This window comes from Scyliorhinus torazame, chromosome 5 (genome assembly GCF_047496885.1).
Source record: "Scyliorhinus torazame isolate Kashiwa2021f chromosome 5, sScyTor2.1, whole genome shotgun sequence".
In the NCBI taxonomy this organism is placed as follows: domain Eukaryota; kingdom Metazoa; phylum Chordata; class Chondrichthyes; order Carcharhiniformes; family Scyliorhinidae; genus Scyliorhinus; species Scyliorhinus torazame.
This window is the reverse complement of record NC_092711.1, coordinates 179,241,858-179,264,009: the sequence shown is the minus strand read 5'-3', so window position 1 is coordinate 179,264,009 and position 22,152 is coordinate 179,241,858. Positions and strand designations below refer to the sequence as shown.

Below are 22,152 nucleotides of genomic sequence, written 5' to 3'. Positions count from 1 at the left end.
ATGGTCTTATGAAAATGCCCAGGAAGGAAAAAAACAAGAAAGGTGCGGGCGGCAATTACTCTTCGGATTCTGAGGCGTCACAAGGCTCGGCAAGTAACAAGATGGCGAGCGCAGGCTCTCCCTCACCCCTGCCGGCCATGTTGCCGATGGCCGCCGATATCAGCCGCCACAAGAGAAATATCACCAAAGCTTGGCGGTGCAATTAAATTTGGTCGAGGAGGCCCGGGCTCATGGGCTCGATTCTGTGCTGTCGGGATTCTCCATTGCGCCGGCAGCCTGGCGATTTCCTGATGGAGTGGGACTGCCCACAGTGGGAAACCCCTTTGGCCGACTGGCGAATCGGAGAATCCCGGCGGCGTGTCGCATCAGATATCTGGTGCGGCGGGACGGAGACTCCCGCCCCATATGCGTGGGGAGCACAGTAGCCTTGTGGATAGCACAATTGCTTCACAGCTCCAGGGTCCCAGGTTCGGTTCCGGCTTGGGTCGCTGTCTGTGTGGAGTCTGCACATCCTCCCCGTGTGTGCGTGGGTTTCCTCCGGGTGCTCCGGTTTCCTCCCACAGTCCAAAGATGTGCAGGTTAGGTGGATTGGCCAATGATAAATTGCCCCCTCGTGTCCAAAATTGCCCTTAGTGTTGGGTGGGGTTACTGGGTTATGGGGATAGGGTGGAGGTGTTGACCTTGGGTAGGGTGCTCTTACCAAGAGCCGTGCAGACTCGATGGGCCGAATGGCCTCATTCTGCACTGTAAATTCTATGATAGTCTATGATATGTCTGCAAAATTAGAAAATGAGTAAAATCATGGAGACACGTGGTGCCACACTGAAACCAGGGGCTGGTTTAGCACACTGCGCTAAATTGCTGGCTTTTAAAGCAGACCAAGGCAGGCCAGCAGCACGGTTCAATTCCCCGTACCAGCCTCCCCGAACAGGCGCCGGAATGTGGCGACTAGGGGCTTTTCACAGTCACTTCATTTGAAGCCTACTTGTGACAATAAGCGATTTTCATTTCATTTCATTTTCAAAAGCATGGAAACTGCACCCTCTGACCACAGTGATTGATCACATTGTTAGAAACCAGCCTGACATCAGTGATCGGGGTTAACAAAGGTTTGAGGGCTAAGATGAGTGATTTAGAAAACTGGTCACTGGGGCGATATGTCCGTACGTGTCTCTGCTGAGGGGATAGAGGCGATTGGGGAGAAGGAAAGTTTCTTCGATTCTCCTGAAGAAGCAAACTCCGTTGTCAAAAGACTTAACTTGAACTCTCTGATTCTTCTTCCTGTTGGAAATATGGGGCGGGATTCTCCACCCCCACGCTGAAGTGGCCGCGCCGTCGTGAACGCCGTCGAGGTTCACGACGGGGCGGAACGGCCCCAGTCCCGACCGATTCAGGCCCTGACAATGGGCCAGTATCGGGGCCGCGTCAGCTACACGCGCCAGGCCTTGTCGCCCGCGTAAAAGCGGCGCCGCATAGATGCCACGGCCGGCGCCGCATAACGGGCGTCATCCGCGCATGCGCGGGTTGGCCGGCGCCAACCCGCGCATGCGTGGTTGCCGTCCTCTCTAAGTCCACCCCGCAAGAAGATGGGGGACGGATCTTGCGGGGCCGCGGAAGGAAGGAGGTCCTCCTTCAGAGAGGACGGCCTGACGATCGGTGGGCACCGATCGCGGGCCACCCCACATTCCAGGTAAAGCCCGGTGCAGGATCCCCCGTCGCCCCCCCGCAGGCCGATCCCCCCAGCGTTCACGCACCGCTCACGACTGCAGCGACCAGGTGTGGACGGCGCCGGGGGGAACCCGCCGTTTTGGCCTTGCCGCTCGGCCCATCCGGGCCTCAGAATCGCGGGGGTGCCGGAGAATCGCCATTTTCTGTGTCTCCGGCGATTCTCCGGCCTGCGGCCCGCGAAACTTGACCGGGCCGTTCCCGCCACTTGGGAGAATCGCGGGAGGGTGTCGGACCGGGGTTCCCGGAAATTTTGGGGGCCCAGGCGATTCTACCAACCGGCGCGGGAGTGGAAAATCGCGCCCATGATGTATTCTGATGTTCGGGTGTTTCTATATTGCTTGTTTGTACTGAAGTTGGGGTTTACAGTTGTTGTTGGGTTTTACATGTGTTTTTCCGTATTATCGTTGTGTTGTAAGATATAGCAGTGTTATTTTTCATGTATGTAGTTGAATGGGGAGCCTCCCAGCTAATGATGAGGTTCACTGACAGGAGTTACAAGAGAGGGACCACTGCAGCTCCTCGCAAACAGTTTGGGAATAGGAGAATAGAATGTCATTTTAGTGGAGTCTTGTTCTGAAGGGGTTTAGGGATAAGGAATTGTTTGTTAATATTATTAAGGGGTGTTGTTGGGATCGGGAAGGAAGAGGGGGGGGGGGCGGGGGGGGGGCTTTAATGTTGGACAGTTGACTGTGTCTACAAATTTTCTTTTGTCCAGTCAGTTGAAGTGGCTTAGTTGTGATCTTGGCAGGGGCGGAGTGGGGGTCCTCACTTTGTCCTTCTGAGATCCCTTGCTGATATTCCTCAGCGGATGTGGCTGACTCCAGTGTAGGGAGTACTGGGGGGATCTCCAATCCACTTCGCAATCTGGAATGTTAGGGGTCTAAATGGCCCTGTGAAGAGGGCTGGGACTTTTGCCCTCCTTAGGAATCTTAACTGTGATGTATTTTTACAGGAAACCCATCTGAGTGTAAAGGAGCAGACCAGACTTCACAAAAACTGGGTGGGACAGGTCTTTCACTCAGGTTTTAACGGTAGGACAAGGGGCACAGCAATTCTAATTCATAAAAGAGTACAATTCTCCACCCCTCGGGTTATGGACGACCCTAATGGTCGCAATATTAATGTCTGTGGTGGTTCACTGGTAAACACTCCATGAATTTGAATAAATATCTCTGCTCCCAGCTGGGATGACCCGAACTTTATAAACTCACTGGTGAACTCCCTCCCTGATTTGGATTCACACCGGATGATTCTAGGAGACAACCTGAACAGTGTCTTGGATCCTAAATTGAATCGTTCTATGCCAAAATCTCTGACCCCTTCTGGGATCAGGAAGAAGTCTTACAACACCAGGTTAAAGTCCAACAGGTTTGTTTCGATGTCACTAGCTTTCGGAGCGCTGCTCCTTCCTCAGGTGAATGAAGAGGTCTGTTCCAGAAACACATATACAGACAAATTCAAAGATGCCAGACAATGCTTGGAATGCGAGCATTAGCAGGTGATTAAATCTTTACAGATCCAGAGATGGGGTAACCCCAGGTGAAAGAGGTGTGAATTGTACCAAGCCAGGACAGTTGGTAGGATTTTGCAGGCCAGATGGTGGGGGATGAATGTAATGCGACATGAATCCCAGGTCCCGGTTGAGGCTGCACTCATGTGTGCGGAACTTGGTTATAAGTTTCTGCTCGGCGATTCTGCGTTGTCGCGCGTCCTGAAGGCCGCCTTGGAGGACGCTTACCCGGAGATCAGAGGCTGAATGCCCTTGACTGCTGAAGTGTTCCCCGACTGGAAGGGAACATTCCTGCCTGGCGATTGTCGCGCGATGTCCGTTCATCCGTTGTGGCAGCGTCTGCATGGTCTCGCCAATGTACCACGCTTCGGGACATCCTTTCCTGCAGCGTATGAGGTAGACAACGTTGGCCGAGTCGCACGAGTATGTACCGCGTACCTGGTGGGTGGTGTTCTCACGTGTAATGGTGGTAGCCATGTCGATGATCTGGCACATCTTGCAGAGATTGCCATGGCAGGGTTGTGTGGTGTCATGGTCGCTGTTCTGAAGGCTCAGTAGTTTGCTGCAAACAATGGTTTGAGGTTGCGCGGTTGTTTGAAGGCAAGTAGTGGGGGTGTGGGGATGACCTTGGCAAGGTGTTCATCTTCATCGATGACGTGTTGAAGGCTGTGAAGAAGATGTCGTAGTTTCTCCGCTCCGGGAAAGTACTGGACGACGAAGGGTATTCTGTCGGTTGTGTCCCATGTTTGTCTTCTGAGGAGGTCGGTGCGGTTTTTTGCTGTGGCGCGTTGGAACTGTCGATCGATGAGGCTTCTGGGATGTCCGGGGCACTGACATCATTTGCAGAATGGATTGGTGGGGTAGATCCGTGGCGTTTTCTGCATTCAAATGATAATTTTCTTTTTTTCGCCACATGTCCACTGTGCATATTCCCAAATTCATTTTTTAAATTCCGGCTAGGTCCCTCCTCCCTTCAGTGGTGGCAGCCGAATATTTGGCGATTGGCATCTCCGACCGCGCCCCTCATTTTGTTGATTTTTGTTTTGATTTTGGCCCTTCCCAACGCCCACCTTGGAGATCCGACACCACGTTGTCAAATTTTGTGAGCGTTTGTCCGCAGCCAAAACAGACTTTATTAAGCTCAACAAATCAGAGTCAATATCTCCTTCGCCACTCTGGGAGCCCTAAAGACGTAATAATGGGGGAAATTATCACACAAAAAGGTCACACCATGAAAATGGACCGAGTTCCCTAAGAATCCTCATTACCTCCGGCATTCCTCCCACCGGGTCCGCCACATACAGCAGCAGGTCGTCCGCATAAAGTGACACCCTATGCTCCTCCCCACCCCGCACCAACCCCCTCCAGTTCCTTGACTCCCTCAGTGCCATAGCCAGGGGTTCAATCGCCAGTGCGAAGAGCAGGGGGGACAAGGGACACCCATGCCTCGTCCCTCGGTGCAACCGAAAGTACTCGGACCTCCTCCTGTTTGTGGCCACACTTGCCATTGGGACCTCATACAACAGCCTAACCCATCTGACAAACCCCTCCCCAAACTGAACCTCTTCAGCACCTCCCACAGGTACCCCCACTCTACCCTATCGAAGGCTTTCTCAGCGTCCATCGCCACCACTATCTCCGCCTCCCCCTCCCTCGCCGGCATCATGATAACGTTCAAAAGCCTCCGCACATTTGCATTCAACTGTCTCCCCTTCACAAACCCCGTCTGGTCTTCATGGATGGTCTGCGGCACACAATCCTCAATCCTCGAGGCTAAGACCTTCGCCAGCACCTTGGCATCTACATTTAGCAAGGAAATCGGTCTGTAAGACCCACATTACAGGGGATCCTTGTCCCGCTTCAGGATCAAGGAGATCAGTGCCCGGGACATCGTCGGGGGCAAAGCCCCCCCCTCCCTTGCCTCATTAAAGGTCCTGACTTAACAGCGGGCCCAACAGGTCCATATATTTTTTGTAGAATTCGACTGGGAAACTGTCCGGCCCTGGTGCCTTCCCCACCTGCATGCTTCCTATCCCTTTGATCAGCTCCTCCAGCCCAATCGGGGCCCCCAATCCCGCCACCAGTCCCTCTTCCACCTTTGGAAACCTCAATTGGTCCAGGAAGTGGCCCATCCCTCCCTCCTCCCGTGGGGGCTCGGATCAGTACAATTCCTCGTAAAAGTCCCTGAAGACACCATTGATGCCAACCCCACTCCGCACCACACTCCCTCCCCTGTCCTTAACTCCCCTGATCTCCCTAGCTGCGTCCCGCTTCCGAAGCTGATGCGCCAGCATCCGGCTTGCCTTATCCCCATACTCGTAAATCGCCCCCTGGGCCTTCCTCCACTGCACCTCCACCTCTTCCTCAACATTCCTTCCTCGGGCTCCTCCGCATACCTCCTGTCTACCCTCACCATCTCCCCCACCAGCCTCTCCCTCTCCCCCCACTCCCTCTGCTCCTTGTGGGCCCTAATGGAGATCAGCTCTCCCCTCCCCACCGCCTTCAGTGCCTCCCATACCATCCCCACTCGGACCTCCCCGTTGTCGTTGGTCTCCAAGTACCTCTCTATACTTCCTCGGACCCGCTCGCTCACATCCTCGTCCGCCAGCAGCCCCACCTCCAAACACCACAGCGGGCGTTGGTCTCTCTCCTCCCCCACCTCCAAGCGCCACAGGGGGGCGCTGGTCCCTCTCCTCCTCCAGCTCCAAGTCCACCCAATGCAGGGCGTGGTCTGAAATGGCTATTGCCGAATACTCGGTATCCTCTACTCTCGCTATCAACGTCCTACTCAAAATGAAAAAGTCGATTCGGAAATAAGCCTTATGGACATGTGAGAAGAATGAAAATTCCCTAGCCCTGGCCTTGCAAATCGCCAAGGGTCCACCCCTCCCATCTGGTCCATAAACCCCCTCAGCACTCTAGCCGCCGCCGGCTTCCTGCCCGTCCTAGACCTGGAGCGATCCAGTGCCGGATCCAACACCGTGTTAAAGTCCCCCCCCCCCATTATCAGGCCCCCCACTTCCAAGTTTGGGATCCAACCCAACATACGCCGCATAAAACCCGCATCGTCCCAGTTCGGGGCATACACATTGACCAGTACCACCCTCTCTCCCTGCAACTTACCACTTACCATTATGTAGCTACCGCCATTATCTACCACAATGCTCGACGCCTCGAATTACTCCTTCTTTCACACCAAGATCGCCACCCCTCGATTTTTGGCATCCAGCCCCGAGTGAAACACCTGACCTACCCACCCTTTCCTCAATCTTACCTGGTCTGCCACCTTCAGGTGTGTCTCCTGAAGCATAACCACATCCACCTTGAGCCCCTTCAGGTCCCCGGGAACAATGGCAACATTTGGGACACTCAAAACTAAGCCAGACTCCCCGGTGCCAGCAGGAGCCAACACAAAAGAGGTGAACGAGCACCTCAAGACCGCCCATCGATCAGGGAACCTCTCCAGTATTGGAGAAATCGAACCAAGCGATTGGAACGAAGTCCAATCTCCTAGAACCAGGCACAGGGTCTGCCCCGAAAGGCGGGAAGCCCCTGGGGACTATAAGAGTTAAGCCCCAAGTTCAAATCGCTCTCTTCATCTCTTCGTCCTGCCCGGGTCACCCAGCAACGTGAACCAACCTTGACCGTGACCACCGAAAGAAGTAAGTCTTAATTCAATGCTCGCTACGAGATAGGCGCTCCTAGCTACCAATCCGTACCAACTTTGAATCCCGCAGACTCAGAACCCGAATGAAAGGCCGTTTGTTCCCCTGACCTGGTGGGCCAGTCCGAAGTTAAGTATAGGCCTGTTAGTTGTAGAAGTAGCTTAGACATAGAATTTGTGCATGAGTAGCGATTACTGTGTGTAATAAATGTGCTTTGATTTGAATCTTACTAATCGATGTATTGAGTTATTGATCATTACTCGGACTTGAACCTCGTGGCGGTATCATAAAGATACCTGGCGACTCGAGAGTAAAGGTAATAAAACAGAGCAATTGAACCAACCGGAAAGTTAGCAACATTATTTGGCGACTCCGGTGGGACCCGAAATAGAAGTGGCATAACCACTCTGGCAGAACCCAGAATTTGAATTAGAGATCCAATTGGGAACAGAAAACCACAAGTGTTCAAGCAGTTCTGATCAATACTCATAATTCGGAAGTGTGTGTATGCATGTGTAACTAACAGGGCGATAAGGTAAAACTGATAGATTTTTTGTTGCGACAAAACTGTCGGGAGTTTGTATTTCGGAAAGTAGCGCAAGCTGTACCCGTATTTACAGCACCGCCTTAAAACCCCTGTCCCAAATTTGAAGAGCAGCATTCGGATAGGAAAGATGGCAATGCAGGCAATGCAACGCCTCATGAACCCCGAGGAATTTGCGGTCGCAGCGACCAGCAGCAGTAGAGTGGGACAATGTTCCATTTGGAAGGAAGAAATCAGGAAGTACCTCAAAGGGAAAGGATGGCCCCTTTGGAGTGAATTCTGTGGCAATGAGGAATCAGGCCCCAGGAGTATAGGACATACTTGGTGGGAGACCCTGAGCGAGATCCACAAGAAGAGCTTAGGAAAAGCTTGCAAGCCGATGGCAATCGTGTCCTGCTTGGCACAGTTGCGAGGCACAGAGGAGGTCGTTAGGACACTCCAGAAAGAGGTGGAAGGCATACATCGAATGAGTAAGGTCTATGTAAGCGAGGTAGAAAGAGAGAACTTAGAGTTAAGGAGGAAGTTGGCAGCAAAAGACGGAGAGGTGGAGGATGCCAAGTGGGCACACCAGTCTTATCTGGCGCATTTAAGCAGCTTCCAGTCCCAATACGAAAAGGCCTATCAGGACACGCAACGTGCAGTCCTGGTACGTGAAGAAACAGAGAAGCAGGTAGAAGCATTGCAGAGGCAGTGTAGTGACCTAAAGGCAGCGTTAAGAGCACTCCATGCTGCCACCACGGAGCAAAGACAAAGCTCACTAGACCACACAAAGTGCCGGAAGCAGATTGCAGAGCTGCAATCGCTGCTTTCAGTCCAAAAAGGATTCCAGGAAACCTTTGGAGCAAAATTAGATAAGGAAGACGGCCCTGATTGGGAAGAATTAAATGAAACAGTGCAGAGATATGTTCAGGGAACATGTGCGCAGGGAAAGCCACCGAAGAGGAAAGCGCCCCAACCCCCCACAGAGCAGATAGTTCAGGCTCCAATGAACCCAGTAACCACCCACCTCACAGCCACATCGGACGATATGGAATTTTTGTATTCCACCCCCTTAACAGTGAGCCAATTACGGGACGCGTGCGAGAAAATTACACTGTTCCTCCCCGCCTCAGACCCCCACCATTTCTTTGCCAGGGTAAAGCAGCAGGCGACCATGTATGGCCTGGATGAACGTGAGCATGTAAAGCTCACCGTTTTAAGTTTAGACCCGTCGGTAGCAGCAGCCCTTCTTGACCCACAGAATGTAGGAGGAGGCACCCTTGCAGAAATGCATACCGTGGTCCTGGATGCGATCGGGTATAACCGGGGTGACCCTGTAGATGGCCTCAATAAATGCAGGCAAAAGAAATCCAAGCACCCCACAGCGTTTGCTGGACGCCTGTGGATCCACTTCGCAGCAGTCTTTGGAGACTTAGACCGTGCCCATTTGTCCCCAGACAACATGGCCAAATGGACCCGCACTCTTATCTCCCATGCCACAGAAACAGGACAAAAAGCTTGCGCCAATTATGATCCCTCAGATGAGGCTCGTAACGAGAAGTGGGTAGTAAAAAGATTGTCCCGCGCTTGGGAGCAAACTGAACAAAGAAAACCCGCAGTTAAAAATCCCGAGGAAAAGCAGGCCGGCGCGGATATACAGGCAGTTACAACACACCAGAACCCCGCATGGGTAAATGAAGGAAAGAACAGCCCCCCACAAAAGTCACAGGAGTGTTACAACTGTGGACAATTGGGACACTTTGCAAGGGAATACAATGCCCCACGAAAGCCACAGAGAGCCCAGCAGACGGGCATTCTAAGTAGGAATAAGACAGAGCCCATACATAATGTGAGCACCCGTTTGGATCAGACGGACCTGAACAGAATGACCTGACGGTGTTCGTGCTCCCCCAGTTGGGTCTGCGACACCCTTTGGGATAGGTCCGGACGACCGGTAGTTGCAGCAAGGATTCGGGGACAGCCCATCGAGTTTCTCTGGGACACAGGAGGGTCCTGCACCACAATAAATTCCTCCACCATGTTCCAAAAGGACACGTGGCCCACTACAGCCACTATCACCCTCAGCGGCTTTACAGGCCACTCACAGCAGGGACACATCACAGCCCCTGTACCCATTCAAATCGGCACCATCACCACCAAGCACCCCGTAGTCTTAGTCGATCTGCCCCACACAGCAGAACACATTCTGGGAATCAATTTTATGAATTCCCACAACCTTTCATTTGATCCAGTCAACCAGTGTGTCTGGAAAATTGCAAAATCCCAAGAGCCCCCGCAACGCTCAACATAGGAGAGTACGCGAACAAAATTAGCGCAGTAGGCGAATTTTGGTTCAACCCAACCACGCTTAGCATGGACAAGCAGGTTAGGGCAGTTCTGCAAAAGAACAGGGCAGCATTCGCAACCCACAAACACGACTGTGGCCGGATGACTGGCTCCGTACAAGTAACAGGACCTGACCCTAGACCCCAAAAACAGTACGGATTTCCCCTAGAGGCAGAGGGAGAAATCACAAAAGTAATCGAAAGCTTATTAGAGCAGGGCGTACTTATTGAACCCGTCCGGGATTGAACCCGGGTCGTTGGTGCCATGAGACAGCAGTGCTAACCGCTGTGCCACCGTGCTGCCTTTATAACATGATTTCTAACTAACCACATACTGCAAAAGTTTAATCTCAATCAGTAACAACCACAATTTGTATCTATGCAGTGTCTTTAATCAGTAAAAGCAGTGACAGATTAGGATTAGGTTCAGAGTCAATATGTACACAAACTCCCTTTCATCTCAGGACCTGTATACACGCAAATCCTTTTACCCCAGAGTCTGTGTATACACAACCGCCTTTAGCATAGGGTCTACTTGTGCACAAACTCCCTCAATCTCCATGTCAGGGTGTTCTCCCTGTGTCTGCGTGGGTTTCCTCCGGGTGCTCCGGTTTCCTCCCACTAGTCTCGAAAGACATACTTGTTAGGTGAATTGGACATTCTGAATTCTCCCTCTGTGAGCCGAACAGGTGCCGGAATGTGGCGACGAGGGGCGTTTCACAGTAACTTCATTGCAGTGTTAATGTTAGCGTACTTGTGACAATAAAGACGATTAAAAAAAGAAAGGGATGAAGTCTTGCATCAAAAATTCTGGGGAGTTGGGCAGTAGACTAAAAGGCAGGGCCTCTCAGGTTGCAATCTGCATTGTCCCAGTGCCACATGCTAGTGGGTACAGAAACGGGAAAATAGTGCAGATGAATGCGTGGCTCAAGATGGTGCAGGAGAGAAGGTTTTAGATTCCTGGACCACTGGGGCTGTATCTGGGGAAGATGGGACCTGTACAAGCGGGATGGTCTACATCTGGACCAGCGTGGAAGTAACATCCTTGCTGGTGGGTTTGCTGGTGCTGTTCGGAGGAGTTTAAACTGATTTGGCATGGGGAGGGGACACAGACTGTTAGCAGAATAGGGACATGGCCTGATACAGAAAAGCAATCAAGTTAGATAGAATACAGTGATAGTAGGTTTCAAGGGAGTAAGACAAGACTGGATGGCCTCTGTTTTCTTGCCAGGAGTATTACAGATAAAACGGATGAGTTAAGGGCGTGGATTGACACGTGGAATTGTGATATAGAAGCCATCACGGAGACGTGGTTGAAGGAGGGGCAGGATTGCCAGCTCAACAACCCGGGATATAGAATCTTCAGGCAAGACAGAGGAGGGGGTAAAAGAGGAAGAGGCATTGCATTATTCGTTTAGGAGTCAATAGAGATGATATCATGGAGGGGGCATCAAATGAAGCTTTGTGGGGTGAGCTGAGGAATAAAAAGAGGACAGCCACATTGCTCGGTGTTTATTATAGACCCCCAGATAGTCAGCAGGAAATGGAGGAGCAAAAATGTGCATAAGGCAGAAGGACTGTGGCAGAACTGAGAAATGGGACTGTGGACTGGTCTTGTACTGAGGGTAGGGGGTTGGGAGGAGAGTATGTAGTTGTATGCAGCTTTATCTTTTTCACTGTATGTTGTTGTATGTACTAAATGAGTCGACGCTGTCTATTTGGATAAGGTAGGAGTTGTGGCTTTCCTTTGCAATGATGGTTCTTTGGGGCTTGTGTGTTTATACTGGGGTGGTGTGTTAAAGGGGATTTCTTTGTTTTCCTGGGACCGGGCGGGGCGGGGGGGGGGGGGACCCGGGCGGGGGCCTCAACACTGGCTGGAGTAAGCTGGCCAGTGAACGGGAGTGAGGTGGGGGGGAGGGGCCGCAGCCATCAGAGCCTGGTAGAACAGGTTTCGATGAGCTTAGCCGGGGTGAAAAGTTGGGGGAAGGGACCGATACTGGGTGAGGTGTTTTCGAGAGGAAGTGGAGGGGAGGAGTCTGGGGTGGGGGTGGGGGCTTGCAATTTGTGGCTGTCATTCATTGTACACTTTTGGGGATTGGATGGTCTTATATATTAGCGAGATGGGGGAGGGGGGGTGGGGGGAGGAGATGGACTATATATGTTAATGGTGACCATGGGCCATTCCTGATTCCTTTTCTGGGTTTTCTTTATTTGGAGATTATGTTGTCATGCGGGCTGTTGTGTGGGGGTTGGTGGGAGGCTGGGATCGTTGTTGTTAATAAGGGATGTGACATTGTATCCGTTACTGTTTATTGGTAGGGGCAAATTTTGAAGAAAATGTGGAAAAGGAGAATAAAAACATTTTTTAAAAAATTTAAAAAATTCACGCAAATGTGTAAAAATAACAATAGGGTAATTACATTTTGTGATTTTAAACTTTGCCAACATTAATTGGGATAATAGTGTTAACGGCTTAGATGGAGTGGAGTTCTTAAAATGTATACAGGAGAATTGTTTGGTTCAACATGTAGAGGGTCCAACAAATGACAGTGCAGTGTTGGATCTAATTCTGGGGAATGAAGTTGGACAAATGGTTGATGTGTTGGTGAGGGAACATTTCAGTGATAGCGACCACAACATGGTACAATTTAAGTTTGCTATGGACAAAGACATAGACAAATTGGAAAAAAAGGTTTTGAATTGGGGGAGAGTGGATTTTAGTAAAATAAGGCAGGATCAGGCCAAAGTTGACTGGGAAGAGTTACTAGTGGGAGAATCTAGAGAAGGAAGTAGAATCTGGAGACGGTGTTCAAAAAGGAAATAGGGAGGGTAGAGGTCCAACATGTTCTCTCTAGGGTAATAGGAAGGAGTAACAAGCCCAGAGAACCATGGATGACCACAGAAATTCAAGATACAATGAGAAGGGGAGCAAATCAGCGGAGGCATTAGTGGAGTCCAGAAAGTGCAGGAAGGACCTTAAGAAAGCAATTAGGAGAGCAAAGAGAACAAAGAACAAAGAAAATTACAGCACAGGAACAGGCCCTTTGGCCCTCCCAGCCTGCGCCGATCCAAATCCTTTTATCTAAACCTGTCACCTATTTTCCAAGGATCTACATCCCTCTGTTCCCCGCCCGTTCATATATCTGTCGAGATGCATCTTAAATGATGCTATCGTGCCCGCCTCTACCTTCTCCGCTGGCAAAGCGTTCCAGGCACCCACCACCCTCTGCGTAAAAAGCTTTCCACGCACATCTCCCTTAAACTTTCCCCCTCTCACCTTGAAATTGTGACCCCTTGTAATTGGCACCCCCACTCTTGGAAAAAGCTTGTTGCTACCCACCCTGTCCATACCTCTCATCATTTTGTAGACCTCAATCAGGTCCCCCCTCAACCTCCATCTTTCCAATGAAAACCATCCTAATCTACTTAACCCTTCTTCATAGCTAGCACCGTCCATACCAGGCAACATCCTGGTGAACCTCCTCTGCACCCTCTCTAAAGCATCCACATCCTTCTGGTAATGTGGCGACCAGAACCGCACGTATTCCAAATGTGGCCTTACCAAAGTCCTATACAACTGTAACATGACCTGCCGACTCTTGTACTCAATACCCCATCCGATGAAGGCAAGCATGCTGTATGCCTTCTTGACCACTCTATTGACCTGCGTTGCCACCTTCAGGGTACAATGGACCTGAACTCCCAGATCTCTCTGTGCATCAATTTTCCCCAGGACTCTTCCATTGACCGTATAGTCCGCTCTTGAATTAGATCTTCCAAAATGCATCACCTCGCATTTGCCTGGATTGAACTCCATCTGCCATTCCTCTGCCCAACTCTCCTATCTATATTTTGCTGTATTCTCTGACAGTCCTCCTCGCTATCTGCAACTCCACCAATCTTAGTATCATCTGCATATGAGAAAGGATATGAGAAAGCTCTGGCTGGTAAAAGGGAAAATCCCAAAATATTCTATAAGTATATCACTGGGGAGAGGATAACCAGGAAAAGAGTAGAGCCCTGGATAAGAGCAAATTACTGCGGATGCTGGAATCTGAAACGAAAGAGAAAATACTGGAAAATCTCAGCAGGTCTGGCAGCATCTGTAGGGAGAGAAAAGAGCTAACGTTTCGAGTCCAATGACTCTTTGTCAAAGCCCATTCGGGATAGGTAATCTGTGGGTGGATTCAGATGACATTGGTAAGGTGTTGAATGAATTCTTCACATCTGTCTTCACCCAAGAGAATGAGGAGGTAGGTATGGAACTCGGGGCGAGAGACTGAGGTTCTTGAGCAAATTGACACAGGGAGTGACAAGGTATTGGAGATGTTGGCAAGCTTAAAAGTGGACATCCAATTCATCCAGGTCCGGATGAATTGTGTCCCAGGATGCTGTGGGAAGGGAGGGAGGAGACTGCTGGGACTCGGACCTAGTTTTTAATTCCTCTCTTGCCACCCAGGAGGCGCCAGAGGACTGGAGATCAGCTAATGTGGTCGCACTGTTTAAGAAAGGTTGTAGAGATAAGCCAGGGATGTGTGATTAAGTGTCCGCATTTTAAATTGAAATTCTCTTTCTCCTTTTCTCGTTCTGCCATTGCTAACTTCTCCATTTCCAATTCTCTTTGAAAAGCTCGCTCTCTTTCCCTTTTTCCTGCATTTTGAATTTCTTCATTTTGATTTCTTTTATAATTAAATTTAACTCAATTCAATTGCCTCACTTATCGGAGAACTTAGTCCATCAGGAAACCCTTGCAATTTCAAATGTTTCCCTCTGCTTTCAATAATCCCAGTTTTGCTGACCCCTGCAGTTAATCCCAATCCCAATTTATTTGCCAATTCAGCTAACTGGCTTTTGGTCACTTTCTGTAAACCAGGCAGAGTTCCATCTTCCATCTTCAGGAAAGCCTTAGTCACGGCAAGAGTCATGTTGCAGTCACCTTAGTTTAAAATCATACATTACTTACTTGGTTCCACACTTTCCTCACTCTTGTTACGTTCAAAAGTCACAAATTCCCCTAAACCCAAGGAATTATATTTTTCAAAATCCTGAACGGCCCCCAATTTGATACAAACCAATTCAAGGGTATCCCAAACCCCAGAGGGGTGAATTAGAATACTGGTTCTTAGAGGTGTATATTTTCAAATTGTGAGAAAAATATGTGAACCAGGGAGGAAAAATCCAGTTGTGTGAACAATTTATGAAGAATATTTATTAAAAGAACAAAAAACACATGACAAGAAGGAGTATAATTCACTGCAACGCTTAATTACACTTATGGCTATACACACATATTACATGAAGTTACCCCTTGGTTCCGAACTTCCTATGATCCCTTAAATCCGAGATGCCCATTTGTTCCCAACCAACATCCAATATCATATAACTCTGTGAGCTAAAGGCAACAAATAGTTACCACGCACAGGTTATTTGCCAGGTTTGGGAAAACTCTTCAGTTCCAGCTAAATCAAAATCTGCTACTTCTTTTCGGGAGACTGTTTCTGGAGCTGGTGTGGTAGGCACCGCATGGTAGCACAGTTGTTGCCGCACAGCACCAAGGACCAGGGTTCGATTCAGATAGGCTACTTGAGTCGGCATGTTCTCCCCGCGTCTGTGTGGGTTTCCTCTGGGTGCTCCGGTTTCCTCCCACAAGTAGCTTGTTAGGTGAATTGGGCATTCTGAATTACTTCTCTGTGTACCCGAACAGGCACCGGAGTGTGGCGATGAGGGAATTTTCACAGTAACTTCATTGCAGTGTCAATATAAGTGTAGCGCACAAAGACTCCATGAGACGAATAGAGTGAAGTCGATGAGGCTTTATTAAGCGTGTCTGTTCCCCCGCAGCTCGATAGTAAACTGGCCTGCGGGGGAAGACTCCGGCTTCTTATACTCCGCCTTCAGGGCGGAGCTTGAGGCCAACGGCCAACCAGGACCCGGGATCTGTCAGCCAATGACATTAGGGCTTCCAGTCCCACATGACCCCCAATACATACTACCACAATAAGCCTACTGGTGACTCTAATGAAGATTATTATGTTATTATTAGTGCATCTGTGTACCTTTTCCCAGTCAATTTGGTATGGATATATATTTCTTTCCCATTGATGTTATCCATCTGTGGAGTCAGCATTCAGCATATATATGTGTCAATTTCCTTATCAGTCCACTTTGAAGTGACCTTTTTAATACTCCATTGTTTTCTTCCAGTCACAAAGATAAACACATGCTTTCCTCATTAATATATTAATTCATATCTCAAAATCTCTTCAGACAAATGCCCTTATCAAATTCCTGTTTTATTTTATCCAATTTTATTTTAAAAACTTAATTTCCTCCAATTCTCAACATTACTGATAGTTTATTAATGAAAAAGACCATGGTTAAAAACAGAAAATGACTTGATGATCAAAGACAACCAGAGTAAAAGGATGTTCACAATGTTCTGGACCCAAATGGTTTACCTTTAATTCATCTGCAGCCTGTTCCCTGCCCTCTTTGTGGAACACCTCCGCTCAGTCCACAAGCATGGCCCTGACCTTCCTCTTGCTGCCATTAGAATTCACCACCTTGCTCTCAGGCTCACATTCCTGTCCTCGGCCTGCTGCAATGTTCCGGAGAAGCCCAACACAAACTGGACCAACAGCCCCTCGTCTTCCCATGAGGCACTTTGCAGCCTTCTGGACTCAACATTGAGTTCAACAACTCCAGACCCTGACCTCTCTCCTCCATTTTGATTTGTTTTTTTGCCGAGTGTCAGTCTGCATCTTGTTTTCATGTTTTTTTTGCTTTCATACAGAGCTGTCCTTTATTCTGCCATTAACACTTACTGTGGACCAATTTGTTTCTTTACCGCAACCATTACCTCTCCCTTTTGCTCCAGGACATTGTTGTCATTTAATCTCACCCACACTCTAACCAATCCCTGACTTGCCCTTTTGTTCTACCTGACCCTCCCCCTTTCTCACCAGCATCAAATTCATCACATTTCTCCCTCTCTTTAGTTCTGAAGTAGAGTTACATTGGACATGAAACGTTAACTCTGTTTCTCGCTCCACAGATGCTGCCAGACCTGCTGCGTTTTCTAGTACTTTCTGTATTTATTTTAGATCGGTCTATAGTTGGGTGTTATTTAACACTGAGCTAGCATGCAGTCAATTTCAGTCCCATTTGATCCGGAGTCGCAACAAAATTACCCAAAGTCTTTGGCTGCCCGATAATTGCAGTCACCAGATTTGTAAATTTAAACTGAATTAATTTTTATTAACAACAATAACTATAATTAAATAGGCAGCAACAACTGGTTGACTATTAGCTAATTCCTAACCCTCCCTCTTTAAATCGCCCCACTCTTTATACACACACAAAAGATAGACAAACACAGAGGGGGTGGGGTGGAAAGAAAAATAATCCGAAAAGTAAAAAGGCAAAAGTCTCTGTTTCAGATGGATGCAGGACATCCTTTAGTCTAGGCCTTCAGTCGGAAGTTCTTGCTTTCCGCTTGCAATGGTTTTCCCTGTAGATTCATCCGGAGCTCACGACCTCGCTGGAGATTCAGAAACCGCAGGAAAGAAACCTTGTTGGGGCGAGAGAGAGAGTGAGACTGTTGCCGGGCAGAATACAGTCTTTGGCCAATTCATTGGCCACCAGCCAGCCAATTGAACTGAATCATTCCGATCTCTCAGGTGCCAGAAAGTCTGAGTTCTTCTGTTAAAAAGCTAAACCTCCAATAGCACAGTGAATTATTTTTCAACTTTGAGTTCCTCACTTCCTCTGCTTGGCTTAAAGGTTTATGCCCATTAAATATCCATGGATAAAAATGATAACCACCAAGTAAAAGAAGTGGGCAATGAGGGAATAAACAGGAAGGGCCCTTACAGGGGAATATCATCATTTACTAACCAGGAGAAAATAAATGTCTGTGGAAGGGAAATTAATGAGTTGCCCACTCCGAAGCATGCTGGGAAATGCTTGACTATAGTTTAACGCTGCTTTTGAACGAAAATAAGTAGGTCAGGTAACGTAAACAAAATAGTGCTTAGTATTTTGGTCTCGGCCTTATTATGATAACACATTGTCCTCTGAAAGATAACAAAATGTGTACTCGAGTTGTTTTTAGCCAAGGGCAAGAACATACGTACTACGTATTTCATCTTACGTACTTTCCAAGGTCTATTTAATATAAACATGGCTGTTTACTTCAAAGCTGTTGTTTCAGACTATAAAGGTATGCTTTCTTGGGTCGAATCTCAAGAGTACTGTGGAATGTTTACTTAGCCAGACTACGGGCCTCTCCGCAAATATATTTGTGTCAAATAAATATCTTTTCACGAAACTCGAAAAATTTGTCTTTATTACAATATCCACGACAATGTCCTTGATCAGCTTTTGTGTATTATTTCAGTGGAAATGTGCTCTCCCAGGCTCAAAGAGCATCAGCCCACTGGAAGCAAAGTCGTGAGACCGGCCAGTCCAGCAGAAAGAAACCCTCCGACCCTCCCACTTCACCAAGTGTCAGAATGAACACGGTTCAGTCCTGGATGTGATTAACAGCAGCAATAACAGCAGAATCCAACCCCTGTCATCACTTGTGAACCTGCTGGTGTGATAGCAGGTTAGATGACCGAGTGAATCCTTTATCGCACACGGAGCAGGTGAACGGCCTCTCCCCTGTGTGAACTCGCTGGTGTCTCTGCAGGGTGGATGAATCACTGAATCCCTTCTCACACTGAGAGCAGCTAAACGGTCTCTCCCCAGTGTGAACTCGCTGGTGTGTCCGGAGGTTGGATGACTGAATGAATCCCTTCCCACACTGAGAGCAGGTGAACGGCTTCTCCCCAGTGTGAACTCGCTGGTGTTTCTGCAGATCAGATAACTGAGTGAATCCTTTTCCACACTGAGAGCAGGTGAACGGCCTCTCCCCAGTGTGAACCCGCTGGTGTGTCCGCAGTTTCGATGAAGTAATGAATCCCTTCTCACACTGAGAGCAGGTGAACGGCCTCTCCCCAGTGTGAACTCGCTGGTGTCCCAATAGGTGGGATGAATCACTGAATCCCTTCCCACACTGATAGCAACTAAACGGTCTTTCCCCGGTGTGAACTCACTGGTGTCGCTGCAGGGTGGATGAATCACTGAATCCCTTCCCACACTGATAGCAGCTAAACGGTCTTTCCCCGGTGTGAACTCACTGGTGTGCCCGCAGTTTGGACGATTTCCGAAACCGCTTTGAGCAGTGAGAGCAGCTGAACGGTCTCTCCTCAGTGTGACTGCGCTGGTGAACCATCAGACCTGCAGCGCATTTGAAGCCACTTCCACAGTCAGAGCATTTAAAGGGTCTCTCGTTGGTGTGAGTGACACTGTGTCTCAGCAGGCTGGAAAACTGAGTGAATCCCTTCCCGCACGTGGAGCAGGTGAACGGCCTCTCCCCAGTGTGAACTCGCTGGTGTGTAAGCAGGTTGTATAACCAAGTGAATCCCTTCCCACACATGGTGCAGGTGAACGGCCTCTCTCCTGTGTGACTGCGCTGATGAATATCCAGTGCAGATGGGGATTTGAATCCTTTCCCACAGTCCCCACATTTCCACGGTTTCTCCATGGTGACGATGCCCTCGTGTCTCTCCAGGTCAGACAATCAGTTGAAGCCTCGTCCACACACAGAACACGTGTACGGTCTCTCCTCACTGTGAATGGTGTGATGTTTTTTCAGGCTGTGTAACTGGTTAAAGCTCTTTCCACAGTCAGTGCTCTGGAACACTCTCACTCGGGTGTGTGTGTCTCGGGGCTTTTCCAGTCACACTGATGTTTAAAATCTTTCGAAGCAAACAGAACGGGCAAACATTTCTCCTTCTAGATTAAAAGGCCGAGGTCAGGTCCTGATGAATCAAGTGATTGTAAGATCTTGACATGACGTTTAGTTTGAGATTTCTGTCCATCAATCCTCACCTTCTGATATCCTGTAAAGGGAGTTTACAAAAGTCATCACTGTCAGGCCAGGATAGAAATTCAGAACAGATTATTTTAATTTCTATGGAATATTTTTTCCTCGCTCGTTCCCCCAAAAGCTGCAAATCTCCGTCCCACACACTCTCCCTCCATTCTCACTCTGCTGTATCTAATATTCACCCTCCCAATTCTCCTGAAGGTGCTGATTCAGGCTGATTGACAGATCCATGCTCACTGCTTCCTGTCCTGGACACAGAGACTAAAAATCTTCATGCAGCTGCCAGACAGATATATATCTATATTGATGGACTAAAATTGTGTTGGATGAATAGGATTTTTCCAGTTGGTTAAAATACAGCAGATTTGTGATTGATCAGGATTCTGGACTTGTTGCTTATGGGGTAACTCCAGCAGAGATGATCAATAATTTCCAAATGAAATTCGCTGCAGGGTTACAGAATGGGACCCACTCGAGACTGACAGAATTGCTCGACAGAGTGTCAGCATCTACTTGAGTTCCTGAATGGATTAATTCTGTGCTGTTATGACTTACTGGAAATACATAATGTAGTTACAGCACTCTATTACAAGGCGAGAAATAATAATAAAATGTATGTCGTGGAAATTATAACAAAGACAAATCCTTCGAGCTTCGATGAAGGAAATTTATTTGGCACAAATATTTGTGGAGAGGGCCGTGGTCCGGCTGCATAGTCATTCCCCAGTACTCGGAGATTAGACCGAAGAAAGCATATCTTTATAGTCTGAAATAACAGCCCTAAAAGTAAATAGCCATGTTTATATTAAATAAACCTTGGAAAGTACGTAAGATGAAATACGAATTACGTATGTTCTTGCCCTTGGCTAAAAACAACTCAAATATGCATTTGGTTGTCCTTCGTAAGGACAACTTGCTATCATTATACGGCCGAGGCCAAAATACTAAGCAGTATTTTGTTTACGCCACCTGAAATATAGTCAATCATTTAGTCAATCATTTAGTTAATCATATAGTCAATCATTAAAATATAGTCAATCATTTCCCAGCATGCTTCTAAGTGGGCAACTCATTAATTTCCCTTCCACAATGTACTTTATTACAGAACCATCAATAATATACCCAATCTGTCCCATATAACGAGACTTATCTGTCCTCATAGCCTCCGAGTTTTACAGCTTAGAAAGAGCTCTTCGTCCCATCGTGTGTGAGCCGGCCATCAAGCACCGATCTATTCTAATGGGGTAGTGGTACTGTCACTGGACTGGTGATCCACAGACCCAGGGTTATACTCTGGGGACCCGGATTCAAATCCTACCACAGCAGGTGGAAATGGAATCCAATAAATATCTGGAATTAGAAGTCTAATGATGACCATAAAACCATTGTCAATTGTCGATAAATCCCATTTGGTTCACTAATGTACTTTAGGGAAGGAAATCTGCCATCCCTACCTGGTCTGGCCTATATGTGACTCCAGACCCACAGCAATGTGGTTGACTCTTAAATGCCCACATGGCTCTGACCTACTTGACCAGTCTCCCATGCACGACCTTGTCAACAGCCTTACTGAAGTCTATGTAGACTACATCAACTGCTCAACCTTAATCTACACACTTAGTCACCTCCTTGAAAAATTCAAATCAAATTTGTGAGACATGATCTCCGTCTGGCAGCTATGCTGACTATCCCAAAGCGTGGTACATTGGCGAGACCATGCAGGCGCTGCGACAATGAATGAACGGACATCGCGCGACAATCACCAGGCAGGAATGTTCCCTTCCAGTCGGGGAACACCTCAGCAGTCAAGGGCATTCAGCCTCTGATCTCCGGGTAAGCGTTCTCCAAGGCGGCCTTCAGGACGCGCGACAACGCTGAATCGCCGAGCAGAAACTTATAGCCAAGTTCCGCACACATGCGTGCGGCCTCAACCGGGACCTGGGATTCATGTCGCATCACATTCATCCCCCACCATCTGGCCTGCGAAATCCTACCAACTGTCCTGGCTTGACACAATTCACACCTCTTTCACCTGGGGTTACCCCATCTCTGGATCTGTAAAGATTTAATCACCTGCTAATGCTCGCATTCCAAGCATTGTCTGGCATCTTTGAATTTGTCTATATATGTGTTTCTGGAACAGACCTCTTCATTCACCTGAGGAAGGAGCAGCGCTCCGAAAGCTAGTGACATCGAAACAAACCTGTTGGACTTTAACCTGGTGTTGTCAGACTTCTTACTGGACTATCCTTGATTAATCCTTGCCTCCTAAGTAGAGATTTATTCTGTCCCTCAGAATTGTTTCCAATAGTTCCCCGACCACTGAGGTTAAACTCACTGGTCTGTAATTTCCTGCTTTTTTCCCTCCTTCCCTTCTTGAACAATGGAACCACATTATCTGTCCTCCAGTCCTCTGGCACCGCTCCTGTGGCCAGAGAAGATTTGAA

The 22,152-nt window shown here is 48.4% G+C and overlaps 1 protein-coding gene and 1 pseudogene across 1 annotated transcript in view; both read right to left on the bottom strand.

Moving 5' to 3' along the window:
* The window catches only part of LOC140418067 (uncharacterized), a 169,685-nt gene that overhangs the window by 21,727 nt on the left and 125,806 nt on the right, over positions 1-22,152 (bottom strand). The window contains exon 5 of the mRNA XM_072501494.1: positions 4,309-4,422. Coding sequence (XP_072357595.1) covers positions 4,309-4,422 — 114 coding nt within the window. The remainder of the gene's footprint in view (positions 1-4,308; positions 4,423-22,152) is intronic.
* On the bottom strand, positions 17,339-21,932 carry LOC140422518 (uncharacterized; annotated as a pseudogene).